This window comes from Emydura macquarii, unplaced genomic scaffold, assembly GCF_026122565.2.
Source record: "Emydura macquarii macquarii isolate MOO-44397 ecotype Brisbane River unplaced genomic scaffold, CSIRO-AGI_Emac_v2 contig_3517, whole genome shotgun sequence".
Taxonomy (NCBI): Eukaryota; Metazoa; Chordata; order Testudines; family Chelidae; genus Emydura; species Emydura macquarii.
The window spans coordinates 10477388-10502253 of record NW_027133654.1 but is presented as its reverse complement, the minus strand read 5'-3'; the positions used below and the strand labels follow the sequence as shown (position 1 = coordinate 10502253).

Genomic DNA, 24866 nt, shown 5'->3' with positions numbered 1-24866 from the left:
AGACCATGATTTTCAGTGTCTAGTAAAGTTATGAATTTAAGCTCCCAGGCTCGTCTTTTGAAGGTATTGTGCAGGTTTCTTTTGAGGACAAGATTTGAGAGGTCAGATATGGAGCTATCGTTTTGTGAAGAATGTTCATCCACAGGTGACCTGGTGTTTTTGTCTTTCATCATTTTTCCATGAGAGTTCATTCAAGAGTGTAATGATTGTCTGGTGTCACCAACATAGTAGCTATTGGGGCATTTGTGCACTGGATGAAGTACGTCACATATTGTGAAAAGCATGTGTAGGACCCATGGACCTTGAAAAGTGTGTTGTGGTGGGTGTTGGTCATTGTAACAGTGGAGATATGTCTGCAGGTTTTGCATCTGTTTTGTCAAGGTCTGGTGCTGCTTTGAGTTGGTGGGTCCTGGTTTGTGGGAAGCTTACTTCTGATGATGATCTTAGAGAAATTGTTGGGGTGGTTTGAAGGCTATCAGAGGGTCTTCTTGTTGTTTGTATTTGAGATGTGTGTGTGTGTGTGTGTGTGTATGTATATATATCTATGTTCTAATTGTAACCTCTTTGTTTTTCTGTTAGGAAACTGTCCTTGTAAAATGCAATCGTCCTGGTCATACTTTGATCAACAAGACGTTTCAGTTTGAAAGGTGGGTGGTCTTGAAAAGCTTTCTGGATTGTTGTGAGATTCTGTAAATATGAAAATTGATTTCATAGCAGCAATTAATAGAATAAACATGCTCATTTTTCTCATTTATTTGGTGATCAGGTACTTCCCATGACGCAGTACACTGCAGAAATTAGATTAGATAGTATCTTCATCCTACAATTCCAAATGAAGACGAGAGCTAACATTCTAAATTTAATATCTATCTCAATTACTTGTATGGCCCTCATCACAGTGGTATCCTGAGCTCCTCACACATTGTTAATCCTCACAACACCACTGTGAAATAGGAAAGTACTATTATCCCCATTTTACAGATGATCTGAGGCACTGGGTAGATTAAATAATTTGCCCAAGGTCACAGAGGACATCTGTAACTGAGCCAAGCATTAAACCCAGATGTTCTCTCTTCGAGTGATTGCTCATATCCATTCCAATGTAGGTGTGTGTGCGCCCCGTGCACAGATTCCCGGAACTTTTTTCCCTAGCAAGCCCCGCATGGCCAGCTCAGGCGCCCCCTGGAGTGCCGCGCTCATGTCGCGGTATAAAGGGCACTGCTGGCTGCGCGGGTCCCCAGTTCCTTCTTTCCGCCTGTGACGGTTACTGGAACTATCGCCTCTTGCTGTGTGCAAGTAGCTCATTCCCTCGTTGTTTGACTGTTTTCAAAGTTTCTTGTTATAGTAGTAGTTATAGGGTCGTCAGTCCATACGTTCACGTCGCATTACGCCATCGTGGAACAAGCGAGGGAAGACGCAGGGTTCGGCAGAGCCGTGCTGTCTAGATCAGGTCACCGATAACTCCTACCCTCCTCCAAGGTACGGCTACGCAATCACCTACATTGGAATGCATATGAGCAATCACTCGAAGAGAGAAAACAAGGTTACTTACCAGTAACTGTTGTTCTTCGAGATGTGTTGCTCATATCCATTCCAAACCCACCCCCCGTCCCCGCTGTCGGAGTTGGCAGAAAGAAGGGACTGGGGACCCGCGCAGCCAGCAGCGCCCTTTATACCGCGACATGAGCGCGGCACTCCAGGGGGCGCCTGAGCTGGCCATGCGGGGCTTGCTAGGGAAAAAGTTCCGGGAATCTGTGCACGGGGCGCGCACACACCTACATTGGAATGGATATGAGCAACACATCTCGAAGAACAACAGTTACTGGTAAGTAACCTTGTTTTTTGAGTCCTAGTTCAGTTTCCTGTCCACTAGTCTATCCTTGCTACCCACAATGTATAATTATAGTGGAGCGCCAGCTCTGCTATAATTAAGGTTGAGCGTCACTTTCTTTTCAAAGGTGGACTGATTTAAACTATCCAAAAATCCATGTACTGACTTGGATTGTCTTGAAATTTGCCATTTCTCATGCAGATGCTGGATAGTGTTGGTGGTCCAAATTTCAGATCATTTGAGCAAGGGATTCCGCAGATACACACACCCCTAAAAAAACAGCATTTTATAAAAATTAACTTGTTCTTGTAAAATTATTTTGTCGACAGTTGGGGCTCAAGTTATGGCTCTGATGCTCCCTGCATTGATCTCAGCTGCCCAGGATTTATCTCAATTAGTGCATGATACCCATTGCACCTTTAAGGAAGCAATAGTGAAAAAGTTTTTAAAGGTAGTTTAGAACTCCAGGTCCACATGCACCAAATTTATGTTCTAAAAGAATGAAATGCACGTGCCACAAGACTAGAGTTCTGTTGAAGCAAGAGGTTTTCCAGTATGATGTCTCAGTAGTTGCATAGCTCAAAGTGACATGCTTAATGCAGAGTTAAGGTTACGCAGTGGTGCCTGATGCCCCTCCAAAATGTGGAGAATGGCTAAACTTAAACCTCTGAAAACCAGGAAATGAAGAACTAAGGTAACACAAACTTAAATCTGTGAAAACCAAGAAATACAAAATTAACGTATTCACTGCATCCGCAGCACAATCTTATCTCTGCCCTCCTGGAGCAATACTCCAACACACCAATAATACACAAACTAGCCCTCTGGCCTCACAGATGCTGCCGAACACTCTGGGAGAGCACATAAGCACTGTGAGTTTAGGTCAGGTGTAGCAAACAGTATCTGCCTACATTCAAACACTGAACTTACTCCACACAAACCACCTCAGAGTGGCAAAATGTTGCCACCCCTTCACCCATGTCCTGAGGATTCCTTCTGAGTCATTGCCTTCACTTACCCCTCACTAAGCCCTGGAAACCATTGTCATGAATGCCACTAGATTGTTGACTATCCCTGTGGCACCTCTACTGACACAGCCTACAGAACTCAGTGCTGAAATAAGGTATGCTTGATCCTTCAAAGTACACTGGCAACTCTTCTCCTAACAGGCATAGTTCTGCCAGGCTGCTTCAGCTATTCCCTCCACCATACAATACGGCTACAACTAACACACTGAATGGCAGTTGGAATAACCTACAGATAAATGCTGCAATTCAAATCTGTGGTGCACAACACAGATAATGGCACATTTTCCTGATTTTCAGAGGTTTGAGTTAGCCCCTGTCTACATTGTAGAAGTGCAAAGGCATCACTGGGCAACCTTAACTCTGTGTTAACAAAGTTTTTGGGCATTTAATATAGGTATAAACTCCTGGTGTTAAAGATATGCCACAACATATTACTGTGTTTGCAGTACCTTTGCAAAGCACTCCAGAGGTGATGTGATTCTGGACATGTGGTGAACATCCACATAACCAGGAGAAGGATTTAAAAAAAAAAAAAAAGTAAATCCCCTCCAAAGAATGCTGTTCTTGGGGAATGATTTTTCAGTGTCCCAGCACAGCTCATTTTTATAAACAGTAGAGCATATGGTTCTTATGAACTCAAAATGTTTATTTTTTTAGCAACTTTTTATGGAACTAATAAATGTCAAAATATTTTATTTCAGTTCAGGAAAAAAATTCCATCCTTCAGCATTTTATGCTTTTTATAATTTATCAGTAAATCCGTTAACAAAATAAAAAAAAATGCTAATAATTTTCAGAATGAAATTAGCATTAATAGCTGTTTGGGGAAGAATCTGTCGTCTTTCAAGTAGAATAGGTAATTTTGTACAAACAGATTCCTTGGGTTTACTGTACCTTCCATTGTCCCAGATACTTTAATAAAACAAATCTGTTTCTAGCCTTAGCCAGAGAGTCAGTTAAGTTGATATATAAAGCAGATAGAACACAACAGGTTGAAAAACTCCTTGGCACCAATTGAGGGCAATTTGAGTATTCATATTCCATATAAACACCTTCCAAACAGTCCTGAGAGAATCTTTTGAGAGATGTTTTGACATGTTCTAACGAAAAATATCAAATCTGTTCAAGACAAATTGAGATTGAGCCTAGTTGCCTTAAGATCTAGGATTTGGTGCTAATGAATATTTCAAATGGTGTGGGTGATAAATGAAGCAGAGAAAAAGCAGTTTGGAGATGTTTTTGTTCAACCAAATTGATCTTGAAGATCTGACATGAAAAGCATGCTACAGTGTATTCAGGAGATAGTTTTGTCATTCAGTAACTGTTTTCTCAAAATAAGTGCTTTACATATCTGCATATTTATAGGTGTCTCTGTTTTGATCTCAGCATATCAGTGGAATGGCAAGACCAGCAGAATTTGTCCATCAAGCCAGACAAGAGTCTATATTCTGATTAAACAGGAAATACTTTTTTATACATGTAATTAGATTGTGGAACTCATTGCCACTGGATACCATCTAAATCAAGAATTTAGAAAGACTAAAGGAAGACTGCACATTTTCATGAGTAGCAAGAACACCCAGAGTTATACTAGTTAGTGCTAACAAAAATTTTGGAAGGGATATAAACCTTCATATTTTAGGGGCTAAAACAATCTCTAGCTATTCAGGATTAGATGAGACTTTCACAAGAGGCAGATTATCCCACATCTGCCTACTACAGCATTTCTTATACCTTGCCTGGAAATCTCTGGTTCTGGCCATTGTCAGAGACAGGATACTCAGCTAGATGGAACTTGGATCTGACTGAGTATGGCAGTTTTTATATTCCTATGTCAGTGAGTCCCCAGACACAGATGTATCTGTAGTGTACACAAACACTTTAATCTGCATTCATGCATGTAATGAACAGAGTGGCCGGATCTTGGTCAAATATGCACCTGTAGAGCCTTATTGGTAATGGTAAAGAGCAGAATCAACTTGAGTTCTGTAGCACTTTAAAGTTGTTTTTACAGAACTCCAGTTGTTTTTGCTGTATACAGACTAACATGGCTACCCCTCTGGAACTCTTCTACATAAAGAGCAGAATGTGACTCTCGTTAATTTACATTTTTAATGTAGCATATACAAACTGCAAAATAGTTGATCACATGCAAATTAACTACTTTATGTTGTTCACTGCTATCTAAATTCCTGCTTCTAATCGGTGCCTAATGGGTCAAAATCTGTCAAAAAGATGCATCACTCATTAGAGAATAGGGTTGAGTAGGGAAGGAAGGAAGGAATAAGGTGGCATTAGGAATAAAGTTTGTGCTAAGAGACATCTACTACATTTATATGTCAAATTCTTAAGTATGGATAATGATTTTCATATTGTGCTTTGTGCGTCTTGTTTAAACAATACTCTGTACTTGTTTCAGGCTGTAATCTATAGGGAGTTACATTTTCTAAGAGAAGAGCTGAATGAGTCAGAATGTCCTGTATTGTTATCAAAACCTCCTCCATTTCATGATTTGTTATTTTCAGGTGTGGATCCTATGCTCTTACCACTTTGTTTTTGAAGGAGTTTGAAAAATGTGTAGGAGTTGGTTTAAGTATTATTATTGTTTTGGTCCAAGAGTTATGTTATCATTGCTACTTATTAAGGAAGAACTAAATTCGATTTAATTATTACATTCCTCAAAAAAATTGTTTTTAAAAGCAACACACAACTCTAAACATAAAAGAAAAACATCTGTTTCTGTGCAGTGAAAAATGCTTATCAGAAGGAGGGTCTTGGGGTTGAGGCACTGAACTGAAATTTAAGAATATTGGATTCAATTCCCTTCTCTGCCACAGTCTTCCTGCAAATCACATTATCTCTGTGCTCAGTTTCCCATCTGGAGAATGGAGCTAATAGCACTTCCCTGCCTCACAGGGGTGTTGTGAGGATAAATTAAATGATGTTTGCGAAATGATGAGATGCTTGGTGCAAGAGGCTATATCAGTACGTATTTAATAATGAAAAGGTGAAATGTTGGTGGTGCTGACTCTGCAGTGGTCAAATCCTTCACATATGTACCATGCCTCCTTAAACTCATGCTTCAGGGTTTCAGTGGGTCATCTGCGGGGGTCAGGAAGGGATTTTCCCCCAGTGTATTTTGGGAGGGTTTTTAATGTCCTTCCTCTGTACCATCAGAGATGGCACTGGCTGGAGATGGGACATGGGCAGGGTTGGACTAGTGCTCTGAGGTGGCACTGAGCATTCTCTAAAGTGCATGGCTCACTAGTACTTACTCACATGCTCAGGGTCTAACTGATTGGCATATGTGAAGTCAGGGAAAACATTTTCCCCCAGTTCAGCTTGGCAGTGATCTTGGGGTTTTTTGACCTTCCTCTGCAGCATGTGGGTTTGGGTCACTCGCCAGGATTATCTGGGTATATCTCACTTAATCATTTCCCTGCCATTGTGGGGGCCTCGAGTACTGGTGCACCTGGGTCCTTCCTATTCTCTCACTGAGACACATAAAGGTCTAGTCTCCAGTGGGCTGTAATACTTTGGTCTCATTTTGGTTGTTGGATTCAATGTGTGGGTGCTGGATGTTGTTGGTGGCCTGTGTTATACATGAAGTCAAGAGTAGATGATCTAAAGTGGCCCCTTCTAGCCTTAAACTCTGTGACACTCTGACATGTCCTGAGGGGGAGCACATGCTCAGTAACCACATTCTCTGGGAGAGCAGCTGGTGCCTTAGGGGATGACATAAGGGAGTACCTTGCCTCCTTAATATCATAACACAGGGAACAGGGTCTCCCACAGCCAAGTGACAATTGGGAGAAAACAAAGTGAGTCAGTACAGCTGGGAGACAGGAGCAGTCCAAGGAGAATGCTGGGGCCTGCTGGTTGGGTGGAATTAGCAGAATGATAGTGACTGAGGCACAACCCTATATTGTTTTTTAAATCCCTTTTAGGTACTCTGTTCCCAATCTGCCTGTCTCTCTGAAGCAGCTCTGTGCGTTCAAGGAATTCATACCTCAAGGAATTCCGCTTCCATTAAAAATCGCATTGTAATAAAGACCAGAGCCCCTCCCAAAGACGGGTAGAATTTAGGAATGCTGATTTTCAGTCCCCTGTTCTAACCACTGGACCGCCCTGAACAAACAAACTACTACTTTTTTTGGATCTTGGCTTCTCCCCTGCTATGAGCTATTTAGTGTGTGCCTCCCTTCCAGTATATACCAAAAGCAGCTCAGACTTCTCCACAGAACCTAGTACTTGGCTGTTCCCTAAGTGTTCTCCAAATTATCTGCCTCAGCTACCTGAACAAAGTAGCAGCTCTAGTAGCTCAGCTTTACTTCCTTGCCTCTTCATTTCCTGATTCAGAAAGCCAGTTTCAGAGCAGCAGTGAGTAGTTTCCCTCTACTGATCTGTCTGTCTCAAAGATAAATAACTATTCTAAAAACCAATCTGTAATTGTTTTTTGTCGTAGAAACACATCAGTAAGACTTGAGTTGTGGGTTAGAGGCACACAGCAACTGATTTATTTTTTTCTGGTCTGTGTTCTTACACTGGAAATACATTAATCATTTTTCTTCAGTGAATCATTCCTTTTTCCCCCCTCAGAGTTTACAGCGCTGTCGAGTCTCAAAACACAGTGTTTGCAGATGTGGCTCCTTTGCTTACATCTCTGCTGGATGGGTAAGTTGAAAAGTAGGAGGAAACAATATAAAGGGACACTCCCAACTTGAAATCCAGTCAGTTTTATAAAAATGACTTAAAAGGTTATTCCCCAAATCCTCCTGCCAGTTTTTGTGGGTTTACCATCACATTTTCAATGTTGTACTCTTGACAGTCATTCAGTAATAGTAATAGGGTATTCACCCACTCAAACGGGAAATCATGGAAGTGACTATTTAGAAAATGTTATCAAAGTGAGCAAATTTGAAATAAATAGGTAAAGTTATTTTTCTCTGGTCTCTTTCAGTTTTAGTAAATGTAGGGGCTACTTATAACCAAAGTTAAAAAAAATTCAGACAAATACAATTTCTTTTAACTACATTTGTTTTCTTTTACATTTTAAAAAAATCATTACTGGTTCTTTGAGATTCTGTTGTTTTTGTTTTTTCTTCATAATAAAAATTTATGCTATGCTAAATTTTAGAAGCATTTAAAAAAAAAATAATAGGGAGTGTGACCTCCCTTTCTTCAATAGCATTTAGGATCTTAAGAACTAATGATCCTCAGTCATAGATGTTGAGACAGCATCAAATAGAAATCCTGAAGTTAAAAACAGGTTTGGAAACTACATTACCGGAGACAAATACTGATACACGTTTTTAATTACTTCTGGCCAGCAAAACCTTGGGGGCCTGACTTTCATGTAAATTAAGGCTAATTTACACTGCTCTGGCAAAAGGACCTTGAATTAAGTGTCATTGTAAACAGTGGAACTGAAACAGAAATCTATGAAATACTTCCTTTCCTCTCTTTTTCTTTCTCTTCCTTGCCCCATCCCACTCAACTGTGGTTGTTCTTTGTACACATAATTCAGATTCTCCTTCCTGACATTGCCTCCATGATGTCATGAGTCATATGGCTAGTCACATGGCCATGGAACCTCTTTTTTTTTTAATAGTGACAACCATTAGGAAATACATGCTTATCCCTTGAGCTTGGCATTCCACAGACAAGCCTACAAGTACCTTTCCCCTTAAACTGCCATAGCAGCTCAAAGTGACCTGCCCCTGAAGTGGCTGCTGGACTATTCCCCCAGTGTGTGGGAGTCTTGGGCATTTCACGTGCTCATACAGGGCACGGGGCATGGAAGGGCCAGCTGGTGATAAGAGAACATACTTTAGGGGACAGATCTTGAACGTGATGAGTTCTTCTGATCCAAATGGTCTTTAAGACACTGTTCTAACCACTGCAACTTAGAGCAGCCATAACTTTCACCTCGAACACCACAGGATCAGAGGAAGACCTAGAGGTGGCTTAGAATTACTGTTGTCTCTCCCCACCCTTCCAGCTGCAGAGCATGAGCTTGTCTCGGTTCAGGATTGTGCCCTAGGTCCCTACCTACTTATCTACCTATGTGTGCAGCACTTTGCATTAATCCCAATATAGGTACGTGTGCATATTGAGAGAAGCATCACCTCTTAGTATGCTCCTGTCTAAAATCTCCATTCTGAAACCCAGAATTTTCATATTCATTTAGGAAATGTTCTCTTATTGAAAACGAAAGATCTGTCTCTTTTTTCAGGATGCTCCATTTAAACAGAAGCAGACTACCAAAAAAGGAAAGGCTGCCTGTATCAGTCATGTTTCTAAACAGTCTTCCCATTATAAATGTGAAGCAGACATAATTATTTTGATCCTTGCAGCTATCTGTCCCTTCTGGCTGCTTCTGATCTGAGCTCCCAAACATCCACTTACAAAAAAGGGAGTTGGTGGTGGGTTGAAACATATTTTTAAAATTACATTGTATTATTTTTCAGTGTAAGCATATAGGAAGAAAAGATCATTTCCTTCTACAAAATAGAAAAGAAAAAAACAGCCACACTCACAGAGCAGACTTCAAAGTTTAGAGTTAGCAGTACAAGCTCAGCATGGGACTAAAATAACATCACCTTCTCTCACAAGATTTAAGAGTCAATTGTGCTCATTTTTTTAAGAAAAAATAAATTTTTCTTACTTTGATTTCCTTGATTGTGTTTCCCCCCACCACCACCACCACTCCCCGCACACACACACACACACACACACACACCCCGCAACCTGCTCCTCCCCGGTGCTAACTCTATCATAGTGAGCATTCGGGGGCTTTTAGATGCTGAGTGCCATTAAGTTTAATAGTAAAGTCTTTTTAAGAACAATATAACTGTGAGCAAATGTGGAGGAAACAGTTCAAGCACAGAAATTAGGATTTACCAGCATTTTTCACAGATTAATAAATTTGGGATAAAAATGGTATCAGTGTATTTAAAGCCACACTGGGGTAACCAAAAATAATCAAAGTAGATAAAACTCAGTCTGTGTCAATTCTGTCACTTGTCTCTCGTTCTGTTGAGTCATCAAACAATTTATTCTAAATCTAGCCAATCTGGATTTAATACCACCATGGCTAGTCCTAACTCTCTTTTCCCTCAGTGAAGCTCTTTTTTGGTTTTAGCAAAGAGGGCATATAATTGGATTATACCTCAACTCAGGATCCTTGATACTCAAGGTTATGCAAGTCTACATGCCTTCAAACTTTTATATTTAATCCCATCATCTGTACAAGTAATCAGAATTGTTCTGGCATTAGGGATGATGCTGATTTTTTTTTTTAAAGAGTAAATGGCTAACAATGAAAAGGGAAGCTGAGGTAACAGGAATATGTGGAATTAGCAACTTTTATATATCCATACTTCAAAAAACCAAACCAAACAAACAAAACTTTTCAGACGTCCAGCCTCTCTTTTCTGGGGAAACCCAGCTAACTACAAACTAATGACTCTCATTTTGTTTCCAAGCATGTCCGTTTTATTTTTAAGACACCAAGTCTGTAGAACTGTAGAACCTATATCTTGATCAGACAGTGTACTTTAAGGGTGGAATTTTCAAAAATGGATTGGCCTGCCTCAAAAGTGTTGAAATTAGTGGGAGTTTTGCCATTGATTTCAGAGACAGCAGAGCTAGGTCAACATCAAATGTTTTTGAAATCCCATCCTCAGGATTTGCAGCCTGAGTTTCCAATTCTTCCATTTTTTATATGTTCTTCACCTTGTTTTCAGTTGTAGTCTGAATCCTTTAGCCCATCAAGTCTAAATCCAGATTTCTAGATATTATAGTCTTCCAATCTTGCAGACTTGCTCCCCATCTGGGGCAGATCCTTAGCAGGAGTAAATTGTCATATCTCCATTGACTTGGATCTAAGACAGTTTACTGCTGCTGAGAATCTGCCCTCTCCCTATGACTGCTGCACTGCTATCCGTGTTCCTCCTCCCCATCCTCATCTAAAAAACTTCCTTAGGTGCAGGAAGATTACTTTTTAACCTGAGAACATAACTCTCAACAGTGTCGGTATGTCAAATTTTGTGATCGGAAAAGATAAACACATTTTAAAAATAACAGCTGAGTCAGTGTAGCTCAGCAAAGCACATCTTTTCTCTTGCCTGCACATGCCTGAACTAGCATTTTTAATACAGGACAAAGATGCCAGATTAACAGAGCTAACTTTTTAAATCCTCGCCACAAATTGGGTATCATCTAGGTAGTGGGACTGCAAATGTCCTTACACTTTGCCTGTCAGACCTCAATATTGTCTTCACTGTTTTTACCTCTGGGCAACTAATGCGTGTGAATTATCCAGAGGCAAAAGCACAGTGGAGACAAGGCACTTTGTTTTACCGTGAGGTAAATTAGGTAACATCAACCACAGGCTGGGTTTTGTGCTGACCTTGCCCAATTTACCTCATGGTAAAACTAAAGTACCTTATTTCTGTTGTGTTTTTACCTCTGGATAGCTCATGAATGGTAGTTACTCTGAGGAAAAACGTACCTTTATTAGCAGTGAGAAAAGGCCCTAGTTTTTACTACTAATGAAACTAAATGTACAAACATGTTAACTGCCACTTTGCACTCACCTTGTATAGGTATAAATGACTACACATTGTGCAAGGTGGTGGGGTAGCACGCGCTTTATCTTTTATCTGTGGGCTGGAGTGAAGCATTAGGAGTTCGGACCCCTGGCTTTCCATTCCTGGCTCTTCCACTTATTTGCTGTGTTAACATGGTAATGCTAAATTATTACCTAGTTATTACTTAGTCCTGCCTCGAGTGCAGGGGACTGGACTAGATGACCAGTTGAGGCCCCTTTTAGTCCTACATTTCTATGATTCTATGGCCTAATCACTTAAGGCTGATCTACACATAAACTTGCATTGAAATACAAAAGGTGTGAATTAAAACCAGTTTAGTTATTTCAGTCCAAATCTGTATGTGGCCACTCTTGTTTTGAAACAAAAGTGACGTTAGGCAATGTATGTAACAAATGGACTACTTTAACTAAATCAACTTTAGCCACTTTTATTCTAAAGTAAGGGTCCCCAGACAGACTTGCATTGAAATAACTCATTTGGTATTAATTTACCCCTTTTGGTATTTTGTTGTAAATTTGTATGTATACCAGTTCTTAATTTTGTGGCTTAGGTTTCCCACCTGTTTTTTTTTTTTTTTTAAATGCATCTCAGGGATGTTGTGAGGATTACTTAATTTAGGTTAGCAAAGGGTTTTGAGATCTCCAAAAAGGCCCTCTGGAAGTATGGTTTATTAATAATTATTTTATTATATTTGTATTTAAAATTTAATATTTTAAAATAGTGATACATTTTTCCAAATACTCTTTGGTTTAACCATTCAAATACCAAATTAATTTGTTGAAAAAGAAGCCACTGGCATAATAAAATAAGGTCCTTTTGATTTTCAGGTACAATGTGTGTATTATGGCTTACGGACAAACAGGGAGTGGGAAGACATACACAATGTTGGGACCACAGTCTGAGGATGATGTCACGCTCTCAATAGAAGATGAACCAGAGCTAGGAATTATTCCTAGAGCTGCAGAAGAAGTGTTCCGGTATTGCTGACCATAGGAATGAGAATAAAGTTTGAGTGCCCGTTTTTGCATTACCCTTGTATGCAAAAGGAAAAAAATGCACATTGTTTCAGTATTGTTGTAGCTGTGTTTGTCCCAAAATATTAGAGAGACAAGATGGGTAAGGTAATATCTTTTATTGGATCAGCTTTTATTTGTTAAAGAGACAAGCTTTTGAGCTTACACAGAGCTCTTCTTTAGTATGATATTCTTGCTATTCAGATTTAACTTTTGAAGATGATTAACATTTAATTGTAGCAGCTTTGGTAGCAACTCCATAGTTAAATTTAAATCTAAATGTTCATTCTACACTCTTTCTTAAACCCCCTCTAACATTTTACAAGAGTAACTCAGTGGTTTGCTTATTAGAGTCCTTAAAATAAGGGAGGAGAGTGGTTTTTCTGGAATTTGGAAAAACATTTGGTCATGGATATTTATTTGCTATTAGGCCTTATCTATATGGGATAGCTTTCTTTGGTATAACATAAGGTTATAACATAAGGTGTTAATTTAACCCAATATAGTTATACTGGTATAATTCCCTGTGTTGACATTCGTATTCTGATTCAAGAGTGCTTTTTTTCGGTTTAGCTTATGTCGCTTGGGAAGGGTTTAAGCTAAACCAAAAAAAAGCCACTTTTATATTGAAATGAGTGTTTAACTTGGAAAATGTTCATGTATAGACAAGGGCTTAATGTATAAATTCCCTGGGTTTATTTTAGCCCCAGTGTCTTGTGCAGTTTTCTTCATCCTCTCAGCAACAGTGGGCCTTCACATCCTACACTTCACACACAGATACTGCTCTTTCGGTCTTAGGAATTGGAGAGTTTTAAATCCTTTGATATATCCCAGGAGTTATTCAGGGCACAGTGGTAACAAGACATCAGAATCAGGCCCACAGAAACAGATAGATAGTATAGGGCAGGGATGGCCAAACTGCAGATAGCAAGCCACATGCGGCTCATTTACAGTTAAAGTGCGGCTTACAGAGCCCCATACACACACACACCCATTCTCCTCCTACCAGACTGGGCTGGGGAGGTCAGGGCTTCTGCCCTGCGGTGGAGTGGTGGGGCTATAGGAGACGCCTGCCGAGGCTCGGGGCTTCAGCAGGTGTGAGTCTGAACACCTGCCAGGTGTGCCATAGGAGGCAGAAGCTCTCACCACTCTGCTGCAGGGCTGAAGCTCTGAGGCCCAGCAGGCACACCCCAGCTCTTGAACTTCTGAAGATTGTTGTATGTGACTTGGAGAATCAGTTAGTTTGGCCACCCCTGGTATAGGGTTTAAATGCAGTCAAAACAAAGTTATTTTCTCCCTGTGACATACTTACTGTATAATTTAAGCGTCTAGATTCTTGTTCTTCAACCTTTACATTAACGTTGAAGGCGACAGACTCTCATGATGGTGGTTGTTTGATGAGTGCTTTCATCAGATTATAATCATTGCTGAGATGAGACTGTTTCTTAAGGATGGTTTACTTAGGATTTGATTTCAGCCTTTTTAGCTTTTGTTTCATTTTCTTTTCTGTCATTTTTTCAGGCTTATTTCAGAAAAGCCACCAGGAAGTAATTGGGTTGAAGTTTCTGTTGTAGAAGTGTATAATAATGAAATTTTTGATCTTCTGGCCAAAGACAGCTGTGGAACAGTATTCGGCGTTAAACGTGACATTGTCACAACCAAGGAAGGCAAGAGCGATGTTCCGTTGCTTACCTATGAGTGAGTACACAGCACAATAAGTAAACCATTATTGTGAGATTATGATACAGTGTTATTACAATATGTTCAACTACAAGGTACAAGGACATAATTGTTGGCACTGTTGAGTTTTTCTAAGCATACATTCTTTTCCTTAGCACATAAAAAGCACTAGATAATTCCATTTACTATTAATATTTCAGTAAGAATTCAGTTAATCAGATTTGACTTCCAGTCTCAATCTGAATATTCTGCAGTAATAATAATAACACAGTTAATATTGTTTTATATTTATATACCACCTTCCCTCCCAAGATGCGTTATAACAACTGTATGTCCCCTATATACAGCAGCCCTGAAATGCAGTCAGCTGTAGGGCAGGGATGGCAAAGCAGTTCTTAGCACATTGCAAAAAATGGGAATGCTGTGAAAAAGCCCTATAGAACTGACTAGAAAATGATAAACTTTTTGTAGATTTTTTTTTTTAAATCATTCTATAGAATTTTATGAGAAAGGATAGCACTTTGTATTAGATTTTATGGGATTTTGGAGTAACTTCTATAGAATGTGTTGGTTTAATTCCTGTTAAAGTCTGTGAGACTTTTCCATAACGGCAATGAAGGAAATTATGCTCAAATACGCCAGAGCAAACCCTACTCTTAAGAAAAATGTCATAAGTCCTTAATATCCACACAGAAAGAGAGAGGATTTCATTTTATAAGTGCTCCCCCAAAATACCGATCCATAGTAGACATCATAGCACTCTGCTTATCTCATTTAGAAGGATGAAGGGGGTGTTGACGCTGTTGGATTTTGAACCTGTGGTCCCAAAGAGGCTAGGTCTTTTAAACCAAACGTGTAGGTTGCTAAGCCATCCTTTCTGGTTTCTGTTCTTTATATTTTTAGATACATTTTTTTCTATAACATTGGGTTTGATTCTCCTTTATACCTGCTCTGGCAGTGTAATGAGGCTTAGAGTGGGCATCATCTGCAGCTGCGCTACTGGAGTGGTGTAAATGAGAATCAAGCTCACTATATATACATATCCAGTATACACAGCCAATGCATATTATTTCCCTTTTTTTCCATAAGTCTTCTAGCTACACAATGTAGACGTTAAAAATCATATTCTAACAAGTGAAGACCGGTTTCTGTCTTGAACAAATATATTGCACATACTGCTGGTAAAACAGCACAATTAAAAATTGGGGAGAGTTTGAGGTGACAGGCAGCAGTGGTGGCACCTGTGGGATGATGTTAGCAGATAGAAGGAAGGTGTTGGGCATTTCATTCCTAGCCCAACAAAATGTTAAGAGGATTCCCAAAAGACCCGGTTTGACACACAGAGGGTGCAAGGCTACTCAAAAAGTTCTTTGGACAAATCATGCTGTAGGTGTCTTTGAGGACAAGAAGAGGCTCGTGAGGGTAAAGACTAATTTTCTTCTCTGAAAACTGTCCATACTGAAATATTCAGCACAAAACCATAAAATGTTCTGTTGCTGGTGGAAACATTTTTGTTTCCACACTTCCCTAAACATAATGCTTGTCAAAGGCTGTTCTATGCTGCTTCAGTAGGAACTGGAGTCAGAGTAAGAAGTATCTTTTTCTTTCATGGATTAAAACAAACTGCACTCCCAGTGGAAATTATTGACGTCAATATTTTTATCTTGTGGGTTTTAGTAACATAAGCAACCTACTTGAGGTTTCTTTGTGTGGTTTTATATTATTGCCAGAAAACCTTGATAAAAATACAGCCAATGTTCTGGAGGGTTGAATAGATATAATTCTTTCTCTGTGGCTATTTGTATTTACTGACATGTTTTCTGTCCATTGAACTGTCCATACAAAATTGAAACCCACATGGAAACTGTAAAATTGCTTTTTCCAGAATCTAGGATTTGTAACTGTACACTCTCTGTGGAATTACAGTCACTGTAGTATTCTAGAAATGCTTATTTTTCTTTTTATTTATTTACAGCTACACACACTACTTTTAGGGTTCATTATAATAAAATTAAATGTCAAATTACTGAATACAAAAATCTTTGGGTTAAATCTGATTTCCACCCAAATTAGTGCATCCTCAGCTGCACTCTATGCTCCTGAAAAGAGGCAGAGAGTGGACTAAGGCTCAGATTCACCTGTACCTTTAGGAGCACCCTGGAAACACTCTTGCTCTCAGTCCAGCACTTTATGGGCTCTTTCTCACTTCTGAGTTCTTGGTCTTCTTCCTCCCAGGTGAGGCAGCCCATACAACTCTACCAGCACAGCAGGCTATCAGTTGTGCCCTGTGCCATTGCCCACTGCTCTGCCTCTGATTCACTGCACCATCCAGGCACCATCTGACTGAGTGTGGGATCCCAGTGACTCAAAAATCTGGCTTTAATTAATGCTTGAAAAATAGCCATTATACCTACTTTTGATCAAGGGAGTTCTGCCTGGCTAGTTGTGGACACATCGCTTTTCCCAGGCTTTTGGGGAGGGGAAGGTGTGCTGCAGACTTGAATTTGTGCAATGAGGGTTAGAAACTGGCTGGAATGGCTTTTCTTTGTTCTTCTAAGTCTTTGGGTGTCTGCTTTGTCTATTTCCTTAATTTTTAATATATGGCAAAGATGCTTAGAGGTTTGGATAAGCACCTTCTGAAAATGTTTATCTATATCAATCAATAAGTATTCAGTATTTATATTTGATTACAATAAAAGCAACAAAAAAGAATATAACAGAAAAGAACATAAACAGAATTCATAAACATATTTGCATTAATAATTATGCAAAAAAAAAAAGATTAACAATGAAAAACAAACCCGAACAATGTAAGGAAACCATTGAGGAAGGCTACCCCCTGCTGTCTGGAGTCTAATGTAAACAGGTGGCATTTTCAATAAAAACACATCCTCATTTGTGATAACATTTAATCTAAAATGTATTGGCCCACCGGGTCTCATTGGCTTCTGTATACATTAAATAGAATACAGTGGTAGTTTTCCTGTTAACATGTACATCCCACTGAATCAGGCAAACCTCATGTTCTTCCTTCTTGTATGTGTAAGTTGGCATTAGAGAATATCCAGGCCCAAATTTTCAGCCTAACCACAGCATGGCCTCTCTGTCTGGAGGCAGGTCCCTGAAAATCTCTCCACGTGCAAGTGTAATATCTACAGTATGATATAGTTCATTTAGTAGTTTGTTGGACTCCTCTTAGGGAAAAACTTTTTTCTACCTTATTTTCAGGTTCCAGATATCAATCAAGTTGGCAAACCTACCATCAGTTAATAGATGTCCCACATGAAAACTCATTTGTGGGCTCCACTCTGATGAATTCTTTCCCTGAGGTTTTTCAAATCCATGCCTCCATTCTTCGTGTCAATTTTAGTGACCCATAGACTTTTTACTTCGGTTAAGAGGACACCTGAGCTAGGAGCCATGTTAAGTGAACAACACAACTGAACTTTTTCCAGTGGTTAGGGCAGTAGTCTAGGACTAAAGAGACCTGGTGCAATTCTCTACTGTGCCCCAGGCTTCCTGTGTTACTGTGGGCAAGTCATTTAGCCTCTCTCTGCCTCAATTTCCCATCTGTAAAATAGGGATAATATCTCCTTACCTCACAGGGATGTTGTGAGGACACATACATTAAAGATTGTGAGGTGCTCAAGTACTATGTTGAGGGGGGCCATATATTTTAAATACAAGGTGTCCAGGTTACTTAAGAACATAAGAACAGCCATACTGGGCCAGCTAAATGGTCCATCTAGCCCACTATCCTGTCTTCTGACAGTGGCTGGTGCCAGATACTTCAGAAGGAATGAACAGAACTGAGCAATTTTTTTAATGATCCATTCCCTGTCATCCAGAGACTTACGGGGGGACAGAGCATGAGGTTGCGTCCCTGACCATCTTGGCTAGTAGCCATTGATAGACCTATCCTCCATGAACTACCTAATTCTTTTTTTGAACCCAGTTATACTTTTGGTCTTCACATCATCCCCTGGCAACGCATTCCACAGGTGCGTTGTGCCAGCATATTCAGTATGAGGCACAGATTCATCTTGGTCTGAAATGGTACATACGCCAGTTGAAAGATTCTGCAGGGCAGCAACTGGTGGAGATAAGAGTTAGCAAAGGGGACAAAGGGAGCATTTTGGAGACAGGATTGGGAACAGTGGGAGGGCACAAGGGGAAATTATCAGATTCGTGTTCAAGTTGCCAAAAGTGCCATTTGTCACTTTTACTATCAACTTACACTTTTCTGTTTTGCCAGGACTGTTGAAAATGCTGTTGAATTCTTACAGCTGGTTGATAAAGGTCTACAGCTAAGGGTCAGACATCCAACACTGGTGCATGCTCATTCCTCTCGCTCTCATCTGGTAGTGACATTGACCATAACCACAAAGGCTGGCTGTGCAGACAGCTTTGGTAAGTAGGATAGTGCTAAGCTATAGCTAGAGCCATTTGTCTCAGAAACGCAGGATTTGGGTTGAGGGATTTTCTTCTTGTTCTTTTCTCTCTTCTGACTGTCTCCTGCTACAATCTCTAATCCCCCTGTTCTTTTCTATTTAACCTTTTTAACTGCTTTTCTAAACAGCTCTTCAATATGATTGCTGAATGTTGCTGTGTTTGAGATGTTTTCTCAACACTTCTAACAGTGTGTAATGATTTTCATACACTGCTATTAGTACTTATGGGCTTGCAGTGTGAAACAGTCTGTGGTGCATCTGAGTAATCCAACCTGCTTAGGTCATTAATTCCAGCCCACAAAACGAGCTAAAACAGAAGGTACTGGGTTAATCCATCACCGTTGCATTTTTTTGCTTCCCACTTTGTGATGTTAAAAATAAACTTTCCTCATTTGTTTGTTTCCATAATCTAGCTCCTCCATGGGCAGATGAACAGTCCAGTCAAAGGCTAAGTAAAGAGCTTTTCTGCACCTTTCCACAACAAATGAAAGATGATAAACTCATCTTTCCTTCCAGAGCCTCTTCGCCAGCACAATTTGAATGTATTGAGAAACTGAAGTACATCAAAACTAAACTACAGTTGGTGGATTTGGCGGGCAGTGAATGTGTTGGTAAGCAGACCTTTTTATGACAAGGCTATTTTGAATTGAGAGCATAGAGCTTTCCATCCCTGGAGATAGTAACTGCATTTAGCTTTTTAACTGAATATATGTGCTTCTTCATAAATGGTGATTGAGACACATGCATCCAAACTTAAATGAAGTAATTGGGCCTGATTCACCACTTCGTTACTCCAGTTTTACAGTGGTATAGCTTCATTGAGTTCAGGTGACATAAAGCTGAAGTAACTCAGTGGACAGTCAGGCCCCATGGTGACACTCAGGGTGTACATGCACAATTTGTTCATACTGTTTTTAATAATTGTATTTTTACAGTAAAAATGTATAAAAATTAGCATGTTCTTATTTTTGTATAAAAATGATCAAAGTGCATAAATTATTTAAATATACTAAATATTTGTCACAAGCAGACCGCTGTGTGTGGGTTTTTCTGCCTGCTTATGGAAAATATCTGGAAGGAAGTTGGTGTATTGAAAAGATAATACTGTTTTCATTGCTACTTCAAAGCACTTTCTTCCTCCTCCATGCACACAATAATTTCAAAAACTTGATTATTTCCTAAAGGACAAGCTTTCTTACCAAGAAAAGCCACGCAGCTAAATGTACCATTCCAGAAATAATGTTTTGAAAACTGAACCTGTGTTGTGAAAGAACCCTTTACGTTACTGCCAAGAGTTCTTTCTGCTAGTCACTGTTAACTTTTGTTCTATAAAAAACATAACAGAATACATTATTTTTTTAATTTGTTGGGGGCGTTAGAAACCTTTTGGTGAACATGTAGTTGTCAGTACTGTGTGTATCTGTTCCTTCAGTTCGACCAAGGGAAGCATTTGCTACTCTGTGTTCTCAACAAGCCAGATCCTCAACAGATGTAAAGTGATGTACATCAGCACTGAAAAGCAAGGGAGGCGTAGGGAATGAATGGTCCCTCCTAGGACTTGTCTACACAGAATATTACACAGGTTTAACTGAGCTGTGATGTTCCATTGATTTTGTTAAACTGGTGCAACTTTGTGTGCAGACCAGGCTTTAGAGGCAACCTTTCCTGGGTTGCTACTGGGGCAGTGCAGCTACGTGCCACCTTTTACACTGGGCTAGAGATAAAACGACCCTAGCCCCTTCTGCAAAACTACTACTGAAGATCATACGGAAAATACTTGTACCTTTTTAGAAACTAGTATACATAAGCATACCTCACATTAATAGCTACCTTCAAGTCCAATATGCAGTCTTTGTGCTTGCTGCTATAATCTTGAGCTGTGATCCCATCAGTTTAATGGCAGTTCAGTTCTCCCATGAGAAACATCCAATGGACAGCTACTTACTGCAGGATATGATCAGAGATGGCACTTTTCCTTCTGGGTCACTGTGAACTAGTGCCCCATGGCTTAAGGGGTACTGTCCTGCTGAATTGTCTTTCAGGATTCTCTCTGAATTAGCACTGAATCAGTACTGACATGAATGGACACAGGAGCTATTGTACAACTGGAGAAGTATAGATGGGAAATAAAACCAAGGTCCCAGACCACACATGATTATTAAAGATTCTGTAGCACTTTTCATAAGAATAGAAGTATTGCTATGTCTTATTGAACAATGCAGTGCTATTGTGCCTTATTAAACAGCTGCTGGATTTCACCTCACAGGTGGCTACCTTTCAGTGGTGGGTGATGTGATTCCTATGTGTGGTTTGTATATCAGTTTTTAAATTAGTAAAATGTTTTTGAATTTTTCCAGGCAAAAGGTACTTTATAAATATAAGGCAATATTCTCACTAACAAATCATGTGTGGTTACAACTTAGTAACTTCTTCATATATTAATGTACTTGTCAGATTTATATTGACATGACTTAATAACAATTCTGTCACTGGTATCAGAAGTAATTTTTTTTCCAGTACTTGGAATATGTGGTATTCATAACAGGAGGAATGGCTTTCAGTTGTATTTTCACAATTCATGTGAGGGAGTGAAGTCCGGAAAAAAATATGCATATATATTATTCTGACTTCTTAATATGTATATATGTGAAAATGGATATTGGATATTTTTTGCAAAAGACACTTTAGTTAAATATAGCAAAGATTATGAGGTGCTCAGAAATGACAGCAATGGGGCCATATAAGTACCTAAGGGATAGAGTAAATCATGTTTATTACTTGTCTTTAAATGTGTTATTAAAACAAAGAGGTACACTTCAGGTCCAAGTGGTATACCACGCATAGAGCTTTTGTGCATTGAGCTAGCAGATGCCTGGAGATGACATAGAAGCTTTGCTTATTTTGATTGTTGTTTGTTTATACTGCATTAGGTATGTCTGGAGTGACAGGAGTAGCCCTGAGAGAGACCTCATTCATTAATCGTAGCTTATCTGCTCTGTCAGATGTACTTGGAGCAATAGCAGAGCAGCGCTCTCACATTCCGTATAGAAACAGCAAACTTACCCACCTACTCCAGGACTCCATAGGTGATTATTTCTTTTGCTTTTTATGTAACAAAATTGAGTTAAATTTCTTCTTCCACACCCTTCTTCACATTTTATTAGGAAAAGAATCTATTTTTGTTGGATTTTTGTGAGTTGATCTTTTCCCATTGATGCTGTGTACCGTGGTAGAACAAAGGTTGTGTGGGAGGCTATAGCAGGGCACGGGGGTTCTATTCTGGACTCTCTCTCTCACTGATTTGCTTAAATCATTTAACTTTCCTGAGTCTTGGTTTTCTTGATGGTAAATTGGTACAACAACAATGACCTCCCTCATAAGATGTTGTGAAGCTTAATTAATTAATTTAAGGTTTAATATCAAGTGAGTTGTAAAAGGTAAGCTTAACTTTTCCAATGTGTCTCAGAAATTTGCAGAGGTCATGGCTGTTCTTGCTGCTCAGAATGCACAGTACCAAAATAATAAATGGAGACATTCCAGCATTCACTTAGGTGCTGCAACTCCTTTTGGTATTTGGATGGGCTGCTCTCTGCTAACATTTCATCCAAGTGTACGATAGTGTTAGCAAAAAATCAGTGTAACCCGCTGGTGAGTGCTGTGTCCTATCCACAGAGTGTATGATTCTCTTACAGCCCCTAGCTAGAGAGATTCAGCTCAAGCTTTAGCAGCTTCTGCTTTTAGCTCTTGAGCTGCCCAGTTCAATCTCAGGTATGGTGGCCATAAAATGAGCACAGATTTTCCAAGAGGATATTGTCTTTTTTTGACACAGAATTCTAATTTCACCTCTTCCTACATTAGAATCTTGGGAAATGAGTACACACCGTGAAAGGCAAAATATTGAAGCTTAGCGAAATATCTGTAATAACTTTTTTTTTTTTTGAGAGAGAGAGAGAGAGAGGGAGGGATAAAATTTGCCTATTTTCAAATTCTGGAAAGTAAGACAATGAGTGGTGAAGAGATTTGTATGGGCCTGTGAGGCAGGAGATTTGGGTTTTAATGCAGGTTCTAGTACTGACATGTTGTAGGACGTTGTACTTGTTACCTAAACTCTGAGTGACAGTTTCCATCCTATGGCACCACGAGTCATGTCAGTTATTCCCAGGCATGATTTTGGGAATGTCCTTAAGCTTCCACCATGAACCCTTGATAGTTAAAGCTTCCTTTTTTTAGTACTTAGTGCAAGTGATCTCTTCTGCTTTTAGATACGCTGATTTTACAAATATAACAAAGCATTCATATCCAAAATGTATATGTAGACTTGTTAGTGAAAGGGGCTAAAAGTTCTCTGTCACAAATTGTGAAAAATTACAGTAAATGAACAACTAGCTCCTACGTGGCTCTCCTGTAATGGCCCCATATGCTTTCAACAGCTCTGTTTATATAGTGCTCTGATTCATAGAACTGACAGCAGCCTACTCTGGCTTCTGTGAAGTTCAGCATGTCAGTATTTAAAAACTTACTGAAAAATAAATGTGTGCATATGTGTGTGTGTTTACTGTTTTTAGGGGGCGATGCTAAGTTGTTGGTGATGCTGTGTATCTCCCCCTGCCAGAAGTACTTAGCGGAATTATTGCAATCCTTGGCATTTGGAACTCGCGCTCGGCAAGTTCAGAGAGGACAAGTCAAGAAAAGAAACGTGCCAATGTCAAGCAAATCAAAATAAAACCTAAGGCTCCTGTGGATTAAAGTATTATTAATGAGTTCCTCAGACTGAAATGTATCTTGCTGTCATAAAGCCATGCTTTAAGATGTAAACTGCCAGTTAAAATAAACACTCCTCAATATGTCATTAGCAAAGCCATAAACCTGCTGATAATGATCTTGTGCCAAGGATAAGAACAGGTATTGACAAAAGCTACCAAGCATGATGGATGGCATGGCATAGAAATATATTATGCCTTTTATGGGAGCAACGTCAAGACACAGTTTTAGAGCAAATGTTTAGAACTGGCAAATAAGTAAAACTAAATCAACAGTGCACTGATCCTGGACAGTTTGCACTAGAAGGGCTGAATCTCTGTCCTATTAGTTCAATAGAAAACACAAGTCTTTAATTACTCTGTTTCATTTCAATACCTCAAACTTGGTGGGAATATTTGCTTTGATGTGTGGGTTAAAATCAAGCACCTGTCATCTTGATGAATTGCACTCCTCTCTTTAGCATTGGGTTATTCCTAACCCATTCCTATTCCCTCAAGAAAAAATAGGACCCAATCAACCTAATTTATAGTACCGTGCTTTAACTACTAGGCCAGGCTTCTTCTAGCTCCTTTTGCCATCTTTCCTGTGCTGAATGTGTATGATAGTGGGTTGAGGTTTGGGAATGAAATGACATTGGGGGAGGAGTCCTAAGCAATTTCAAATAACATTAAAGATCAAAAGAGATTCTGAGGTATGTAGTTGGGTTTTAATAACATTTAATGTGTTATGTGTTGTTTGAATGCTCAGCAGAGACCCATGATTCACTCTGACTTTTTGCCTCTAGTGTACTGCCTCTAGACTGAGATAGAGGTCATTGGTGGGTCACTGTGACAAGGCTTAAATTGCATTTGCCTATCCGAAAGACTTAAATTAATAGTGATCCGAGTCTCTTAACCTCTCCCAAGCATAAATATTTATCCAGAGATTATATAGCATACTACTATTGGAATTTCATCCTTGAATGTGTATCAGCTGCTACATTGCACGTGGTGCTCTGGTATTGTGTCTGACCCCTCAGCATACTAGCACTGTAATTGTGTGATGTCTGAAAACTCATTTTCCTAATAATGTGGCCAGGTTGAAATTCCTGGATTGGCTTTACCTGATTTTAGCTGTAACACAAGAAAGAGCTAATCATTTTCTGGGTGGGAATCTATTTTCATGTGAACAAGACAGAGGACATAATGAAGTCCAAAGGTTGCTAAAATAATCTGAGAGGAGAAAGGGTTGGCCTGAGTAATGTTTGCGTATAAAATGAAATGCATAATATAACACCATTTGGGATCTGGGTTATGCTTTTGAAATCTCACTAGGCACCTATCTGCATCTTTAGCTACCTCAATACCTTGGAACACCTGGCCTTAAGGCATTTTTGAAAATTTTACCCCCAAACTTTTATTTTTCATAAATTATTATGTCCTTGCCGCAGCTGTTCTTCAAAGGTAGGTATTTATTTACAAAATCTACATGATACAAAAACTAGCAGT

The 24866-nt window shown here is 39.4% G+C and overlaps 1 protein-coding gene across 1 annotated transcript in view; it reads left to right on the top strand.

Annotated features, from left to right (window-relative positions):
- Positions 1-24178, top strand: part of KIF25 (kinesin family member 25) — a 49457-nt gene extending 25279 nt beyond the window's left edge. The window contains exons 8-15 of the mRNA XM_067535806.1: positions 580-647; positions 7459-7533; positions 12302-12451; positions 14009-14185; positions 18423-18577; positions 19032-19229; positions 21549-21704; positions 23184-24178. Coding sequence (XP_067391907.1) covers positions 580-647; positions 7459-7533; positions 12302-12451; positions 14009-14185; positions 18423-18577; positions 19032-19229; positions 21549-21704; positions 23184-23341 — 1137 coding nt within the window. The 3' untranslated portion in view covers positions 23342-24178. The remainder of the gene's footprint in view (positions 1-579; positions 648-7458; positions 7534-12301; positions 12452-14008; positions 14186-18422; positions 18578-19031; positions 19230-21548; positions 21705-23183) is intronic.
- The last annotated feature ends 688 nt before the right edge of the window (positions 24179-24866 follow it).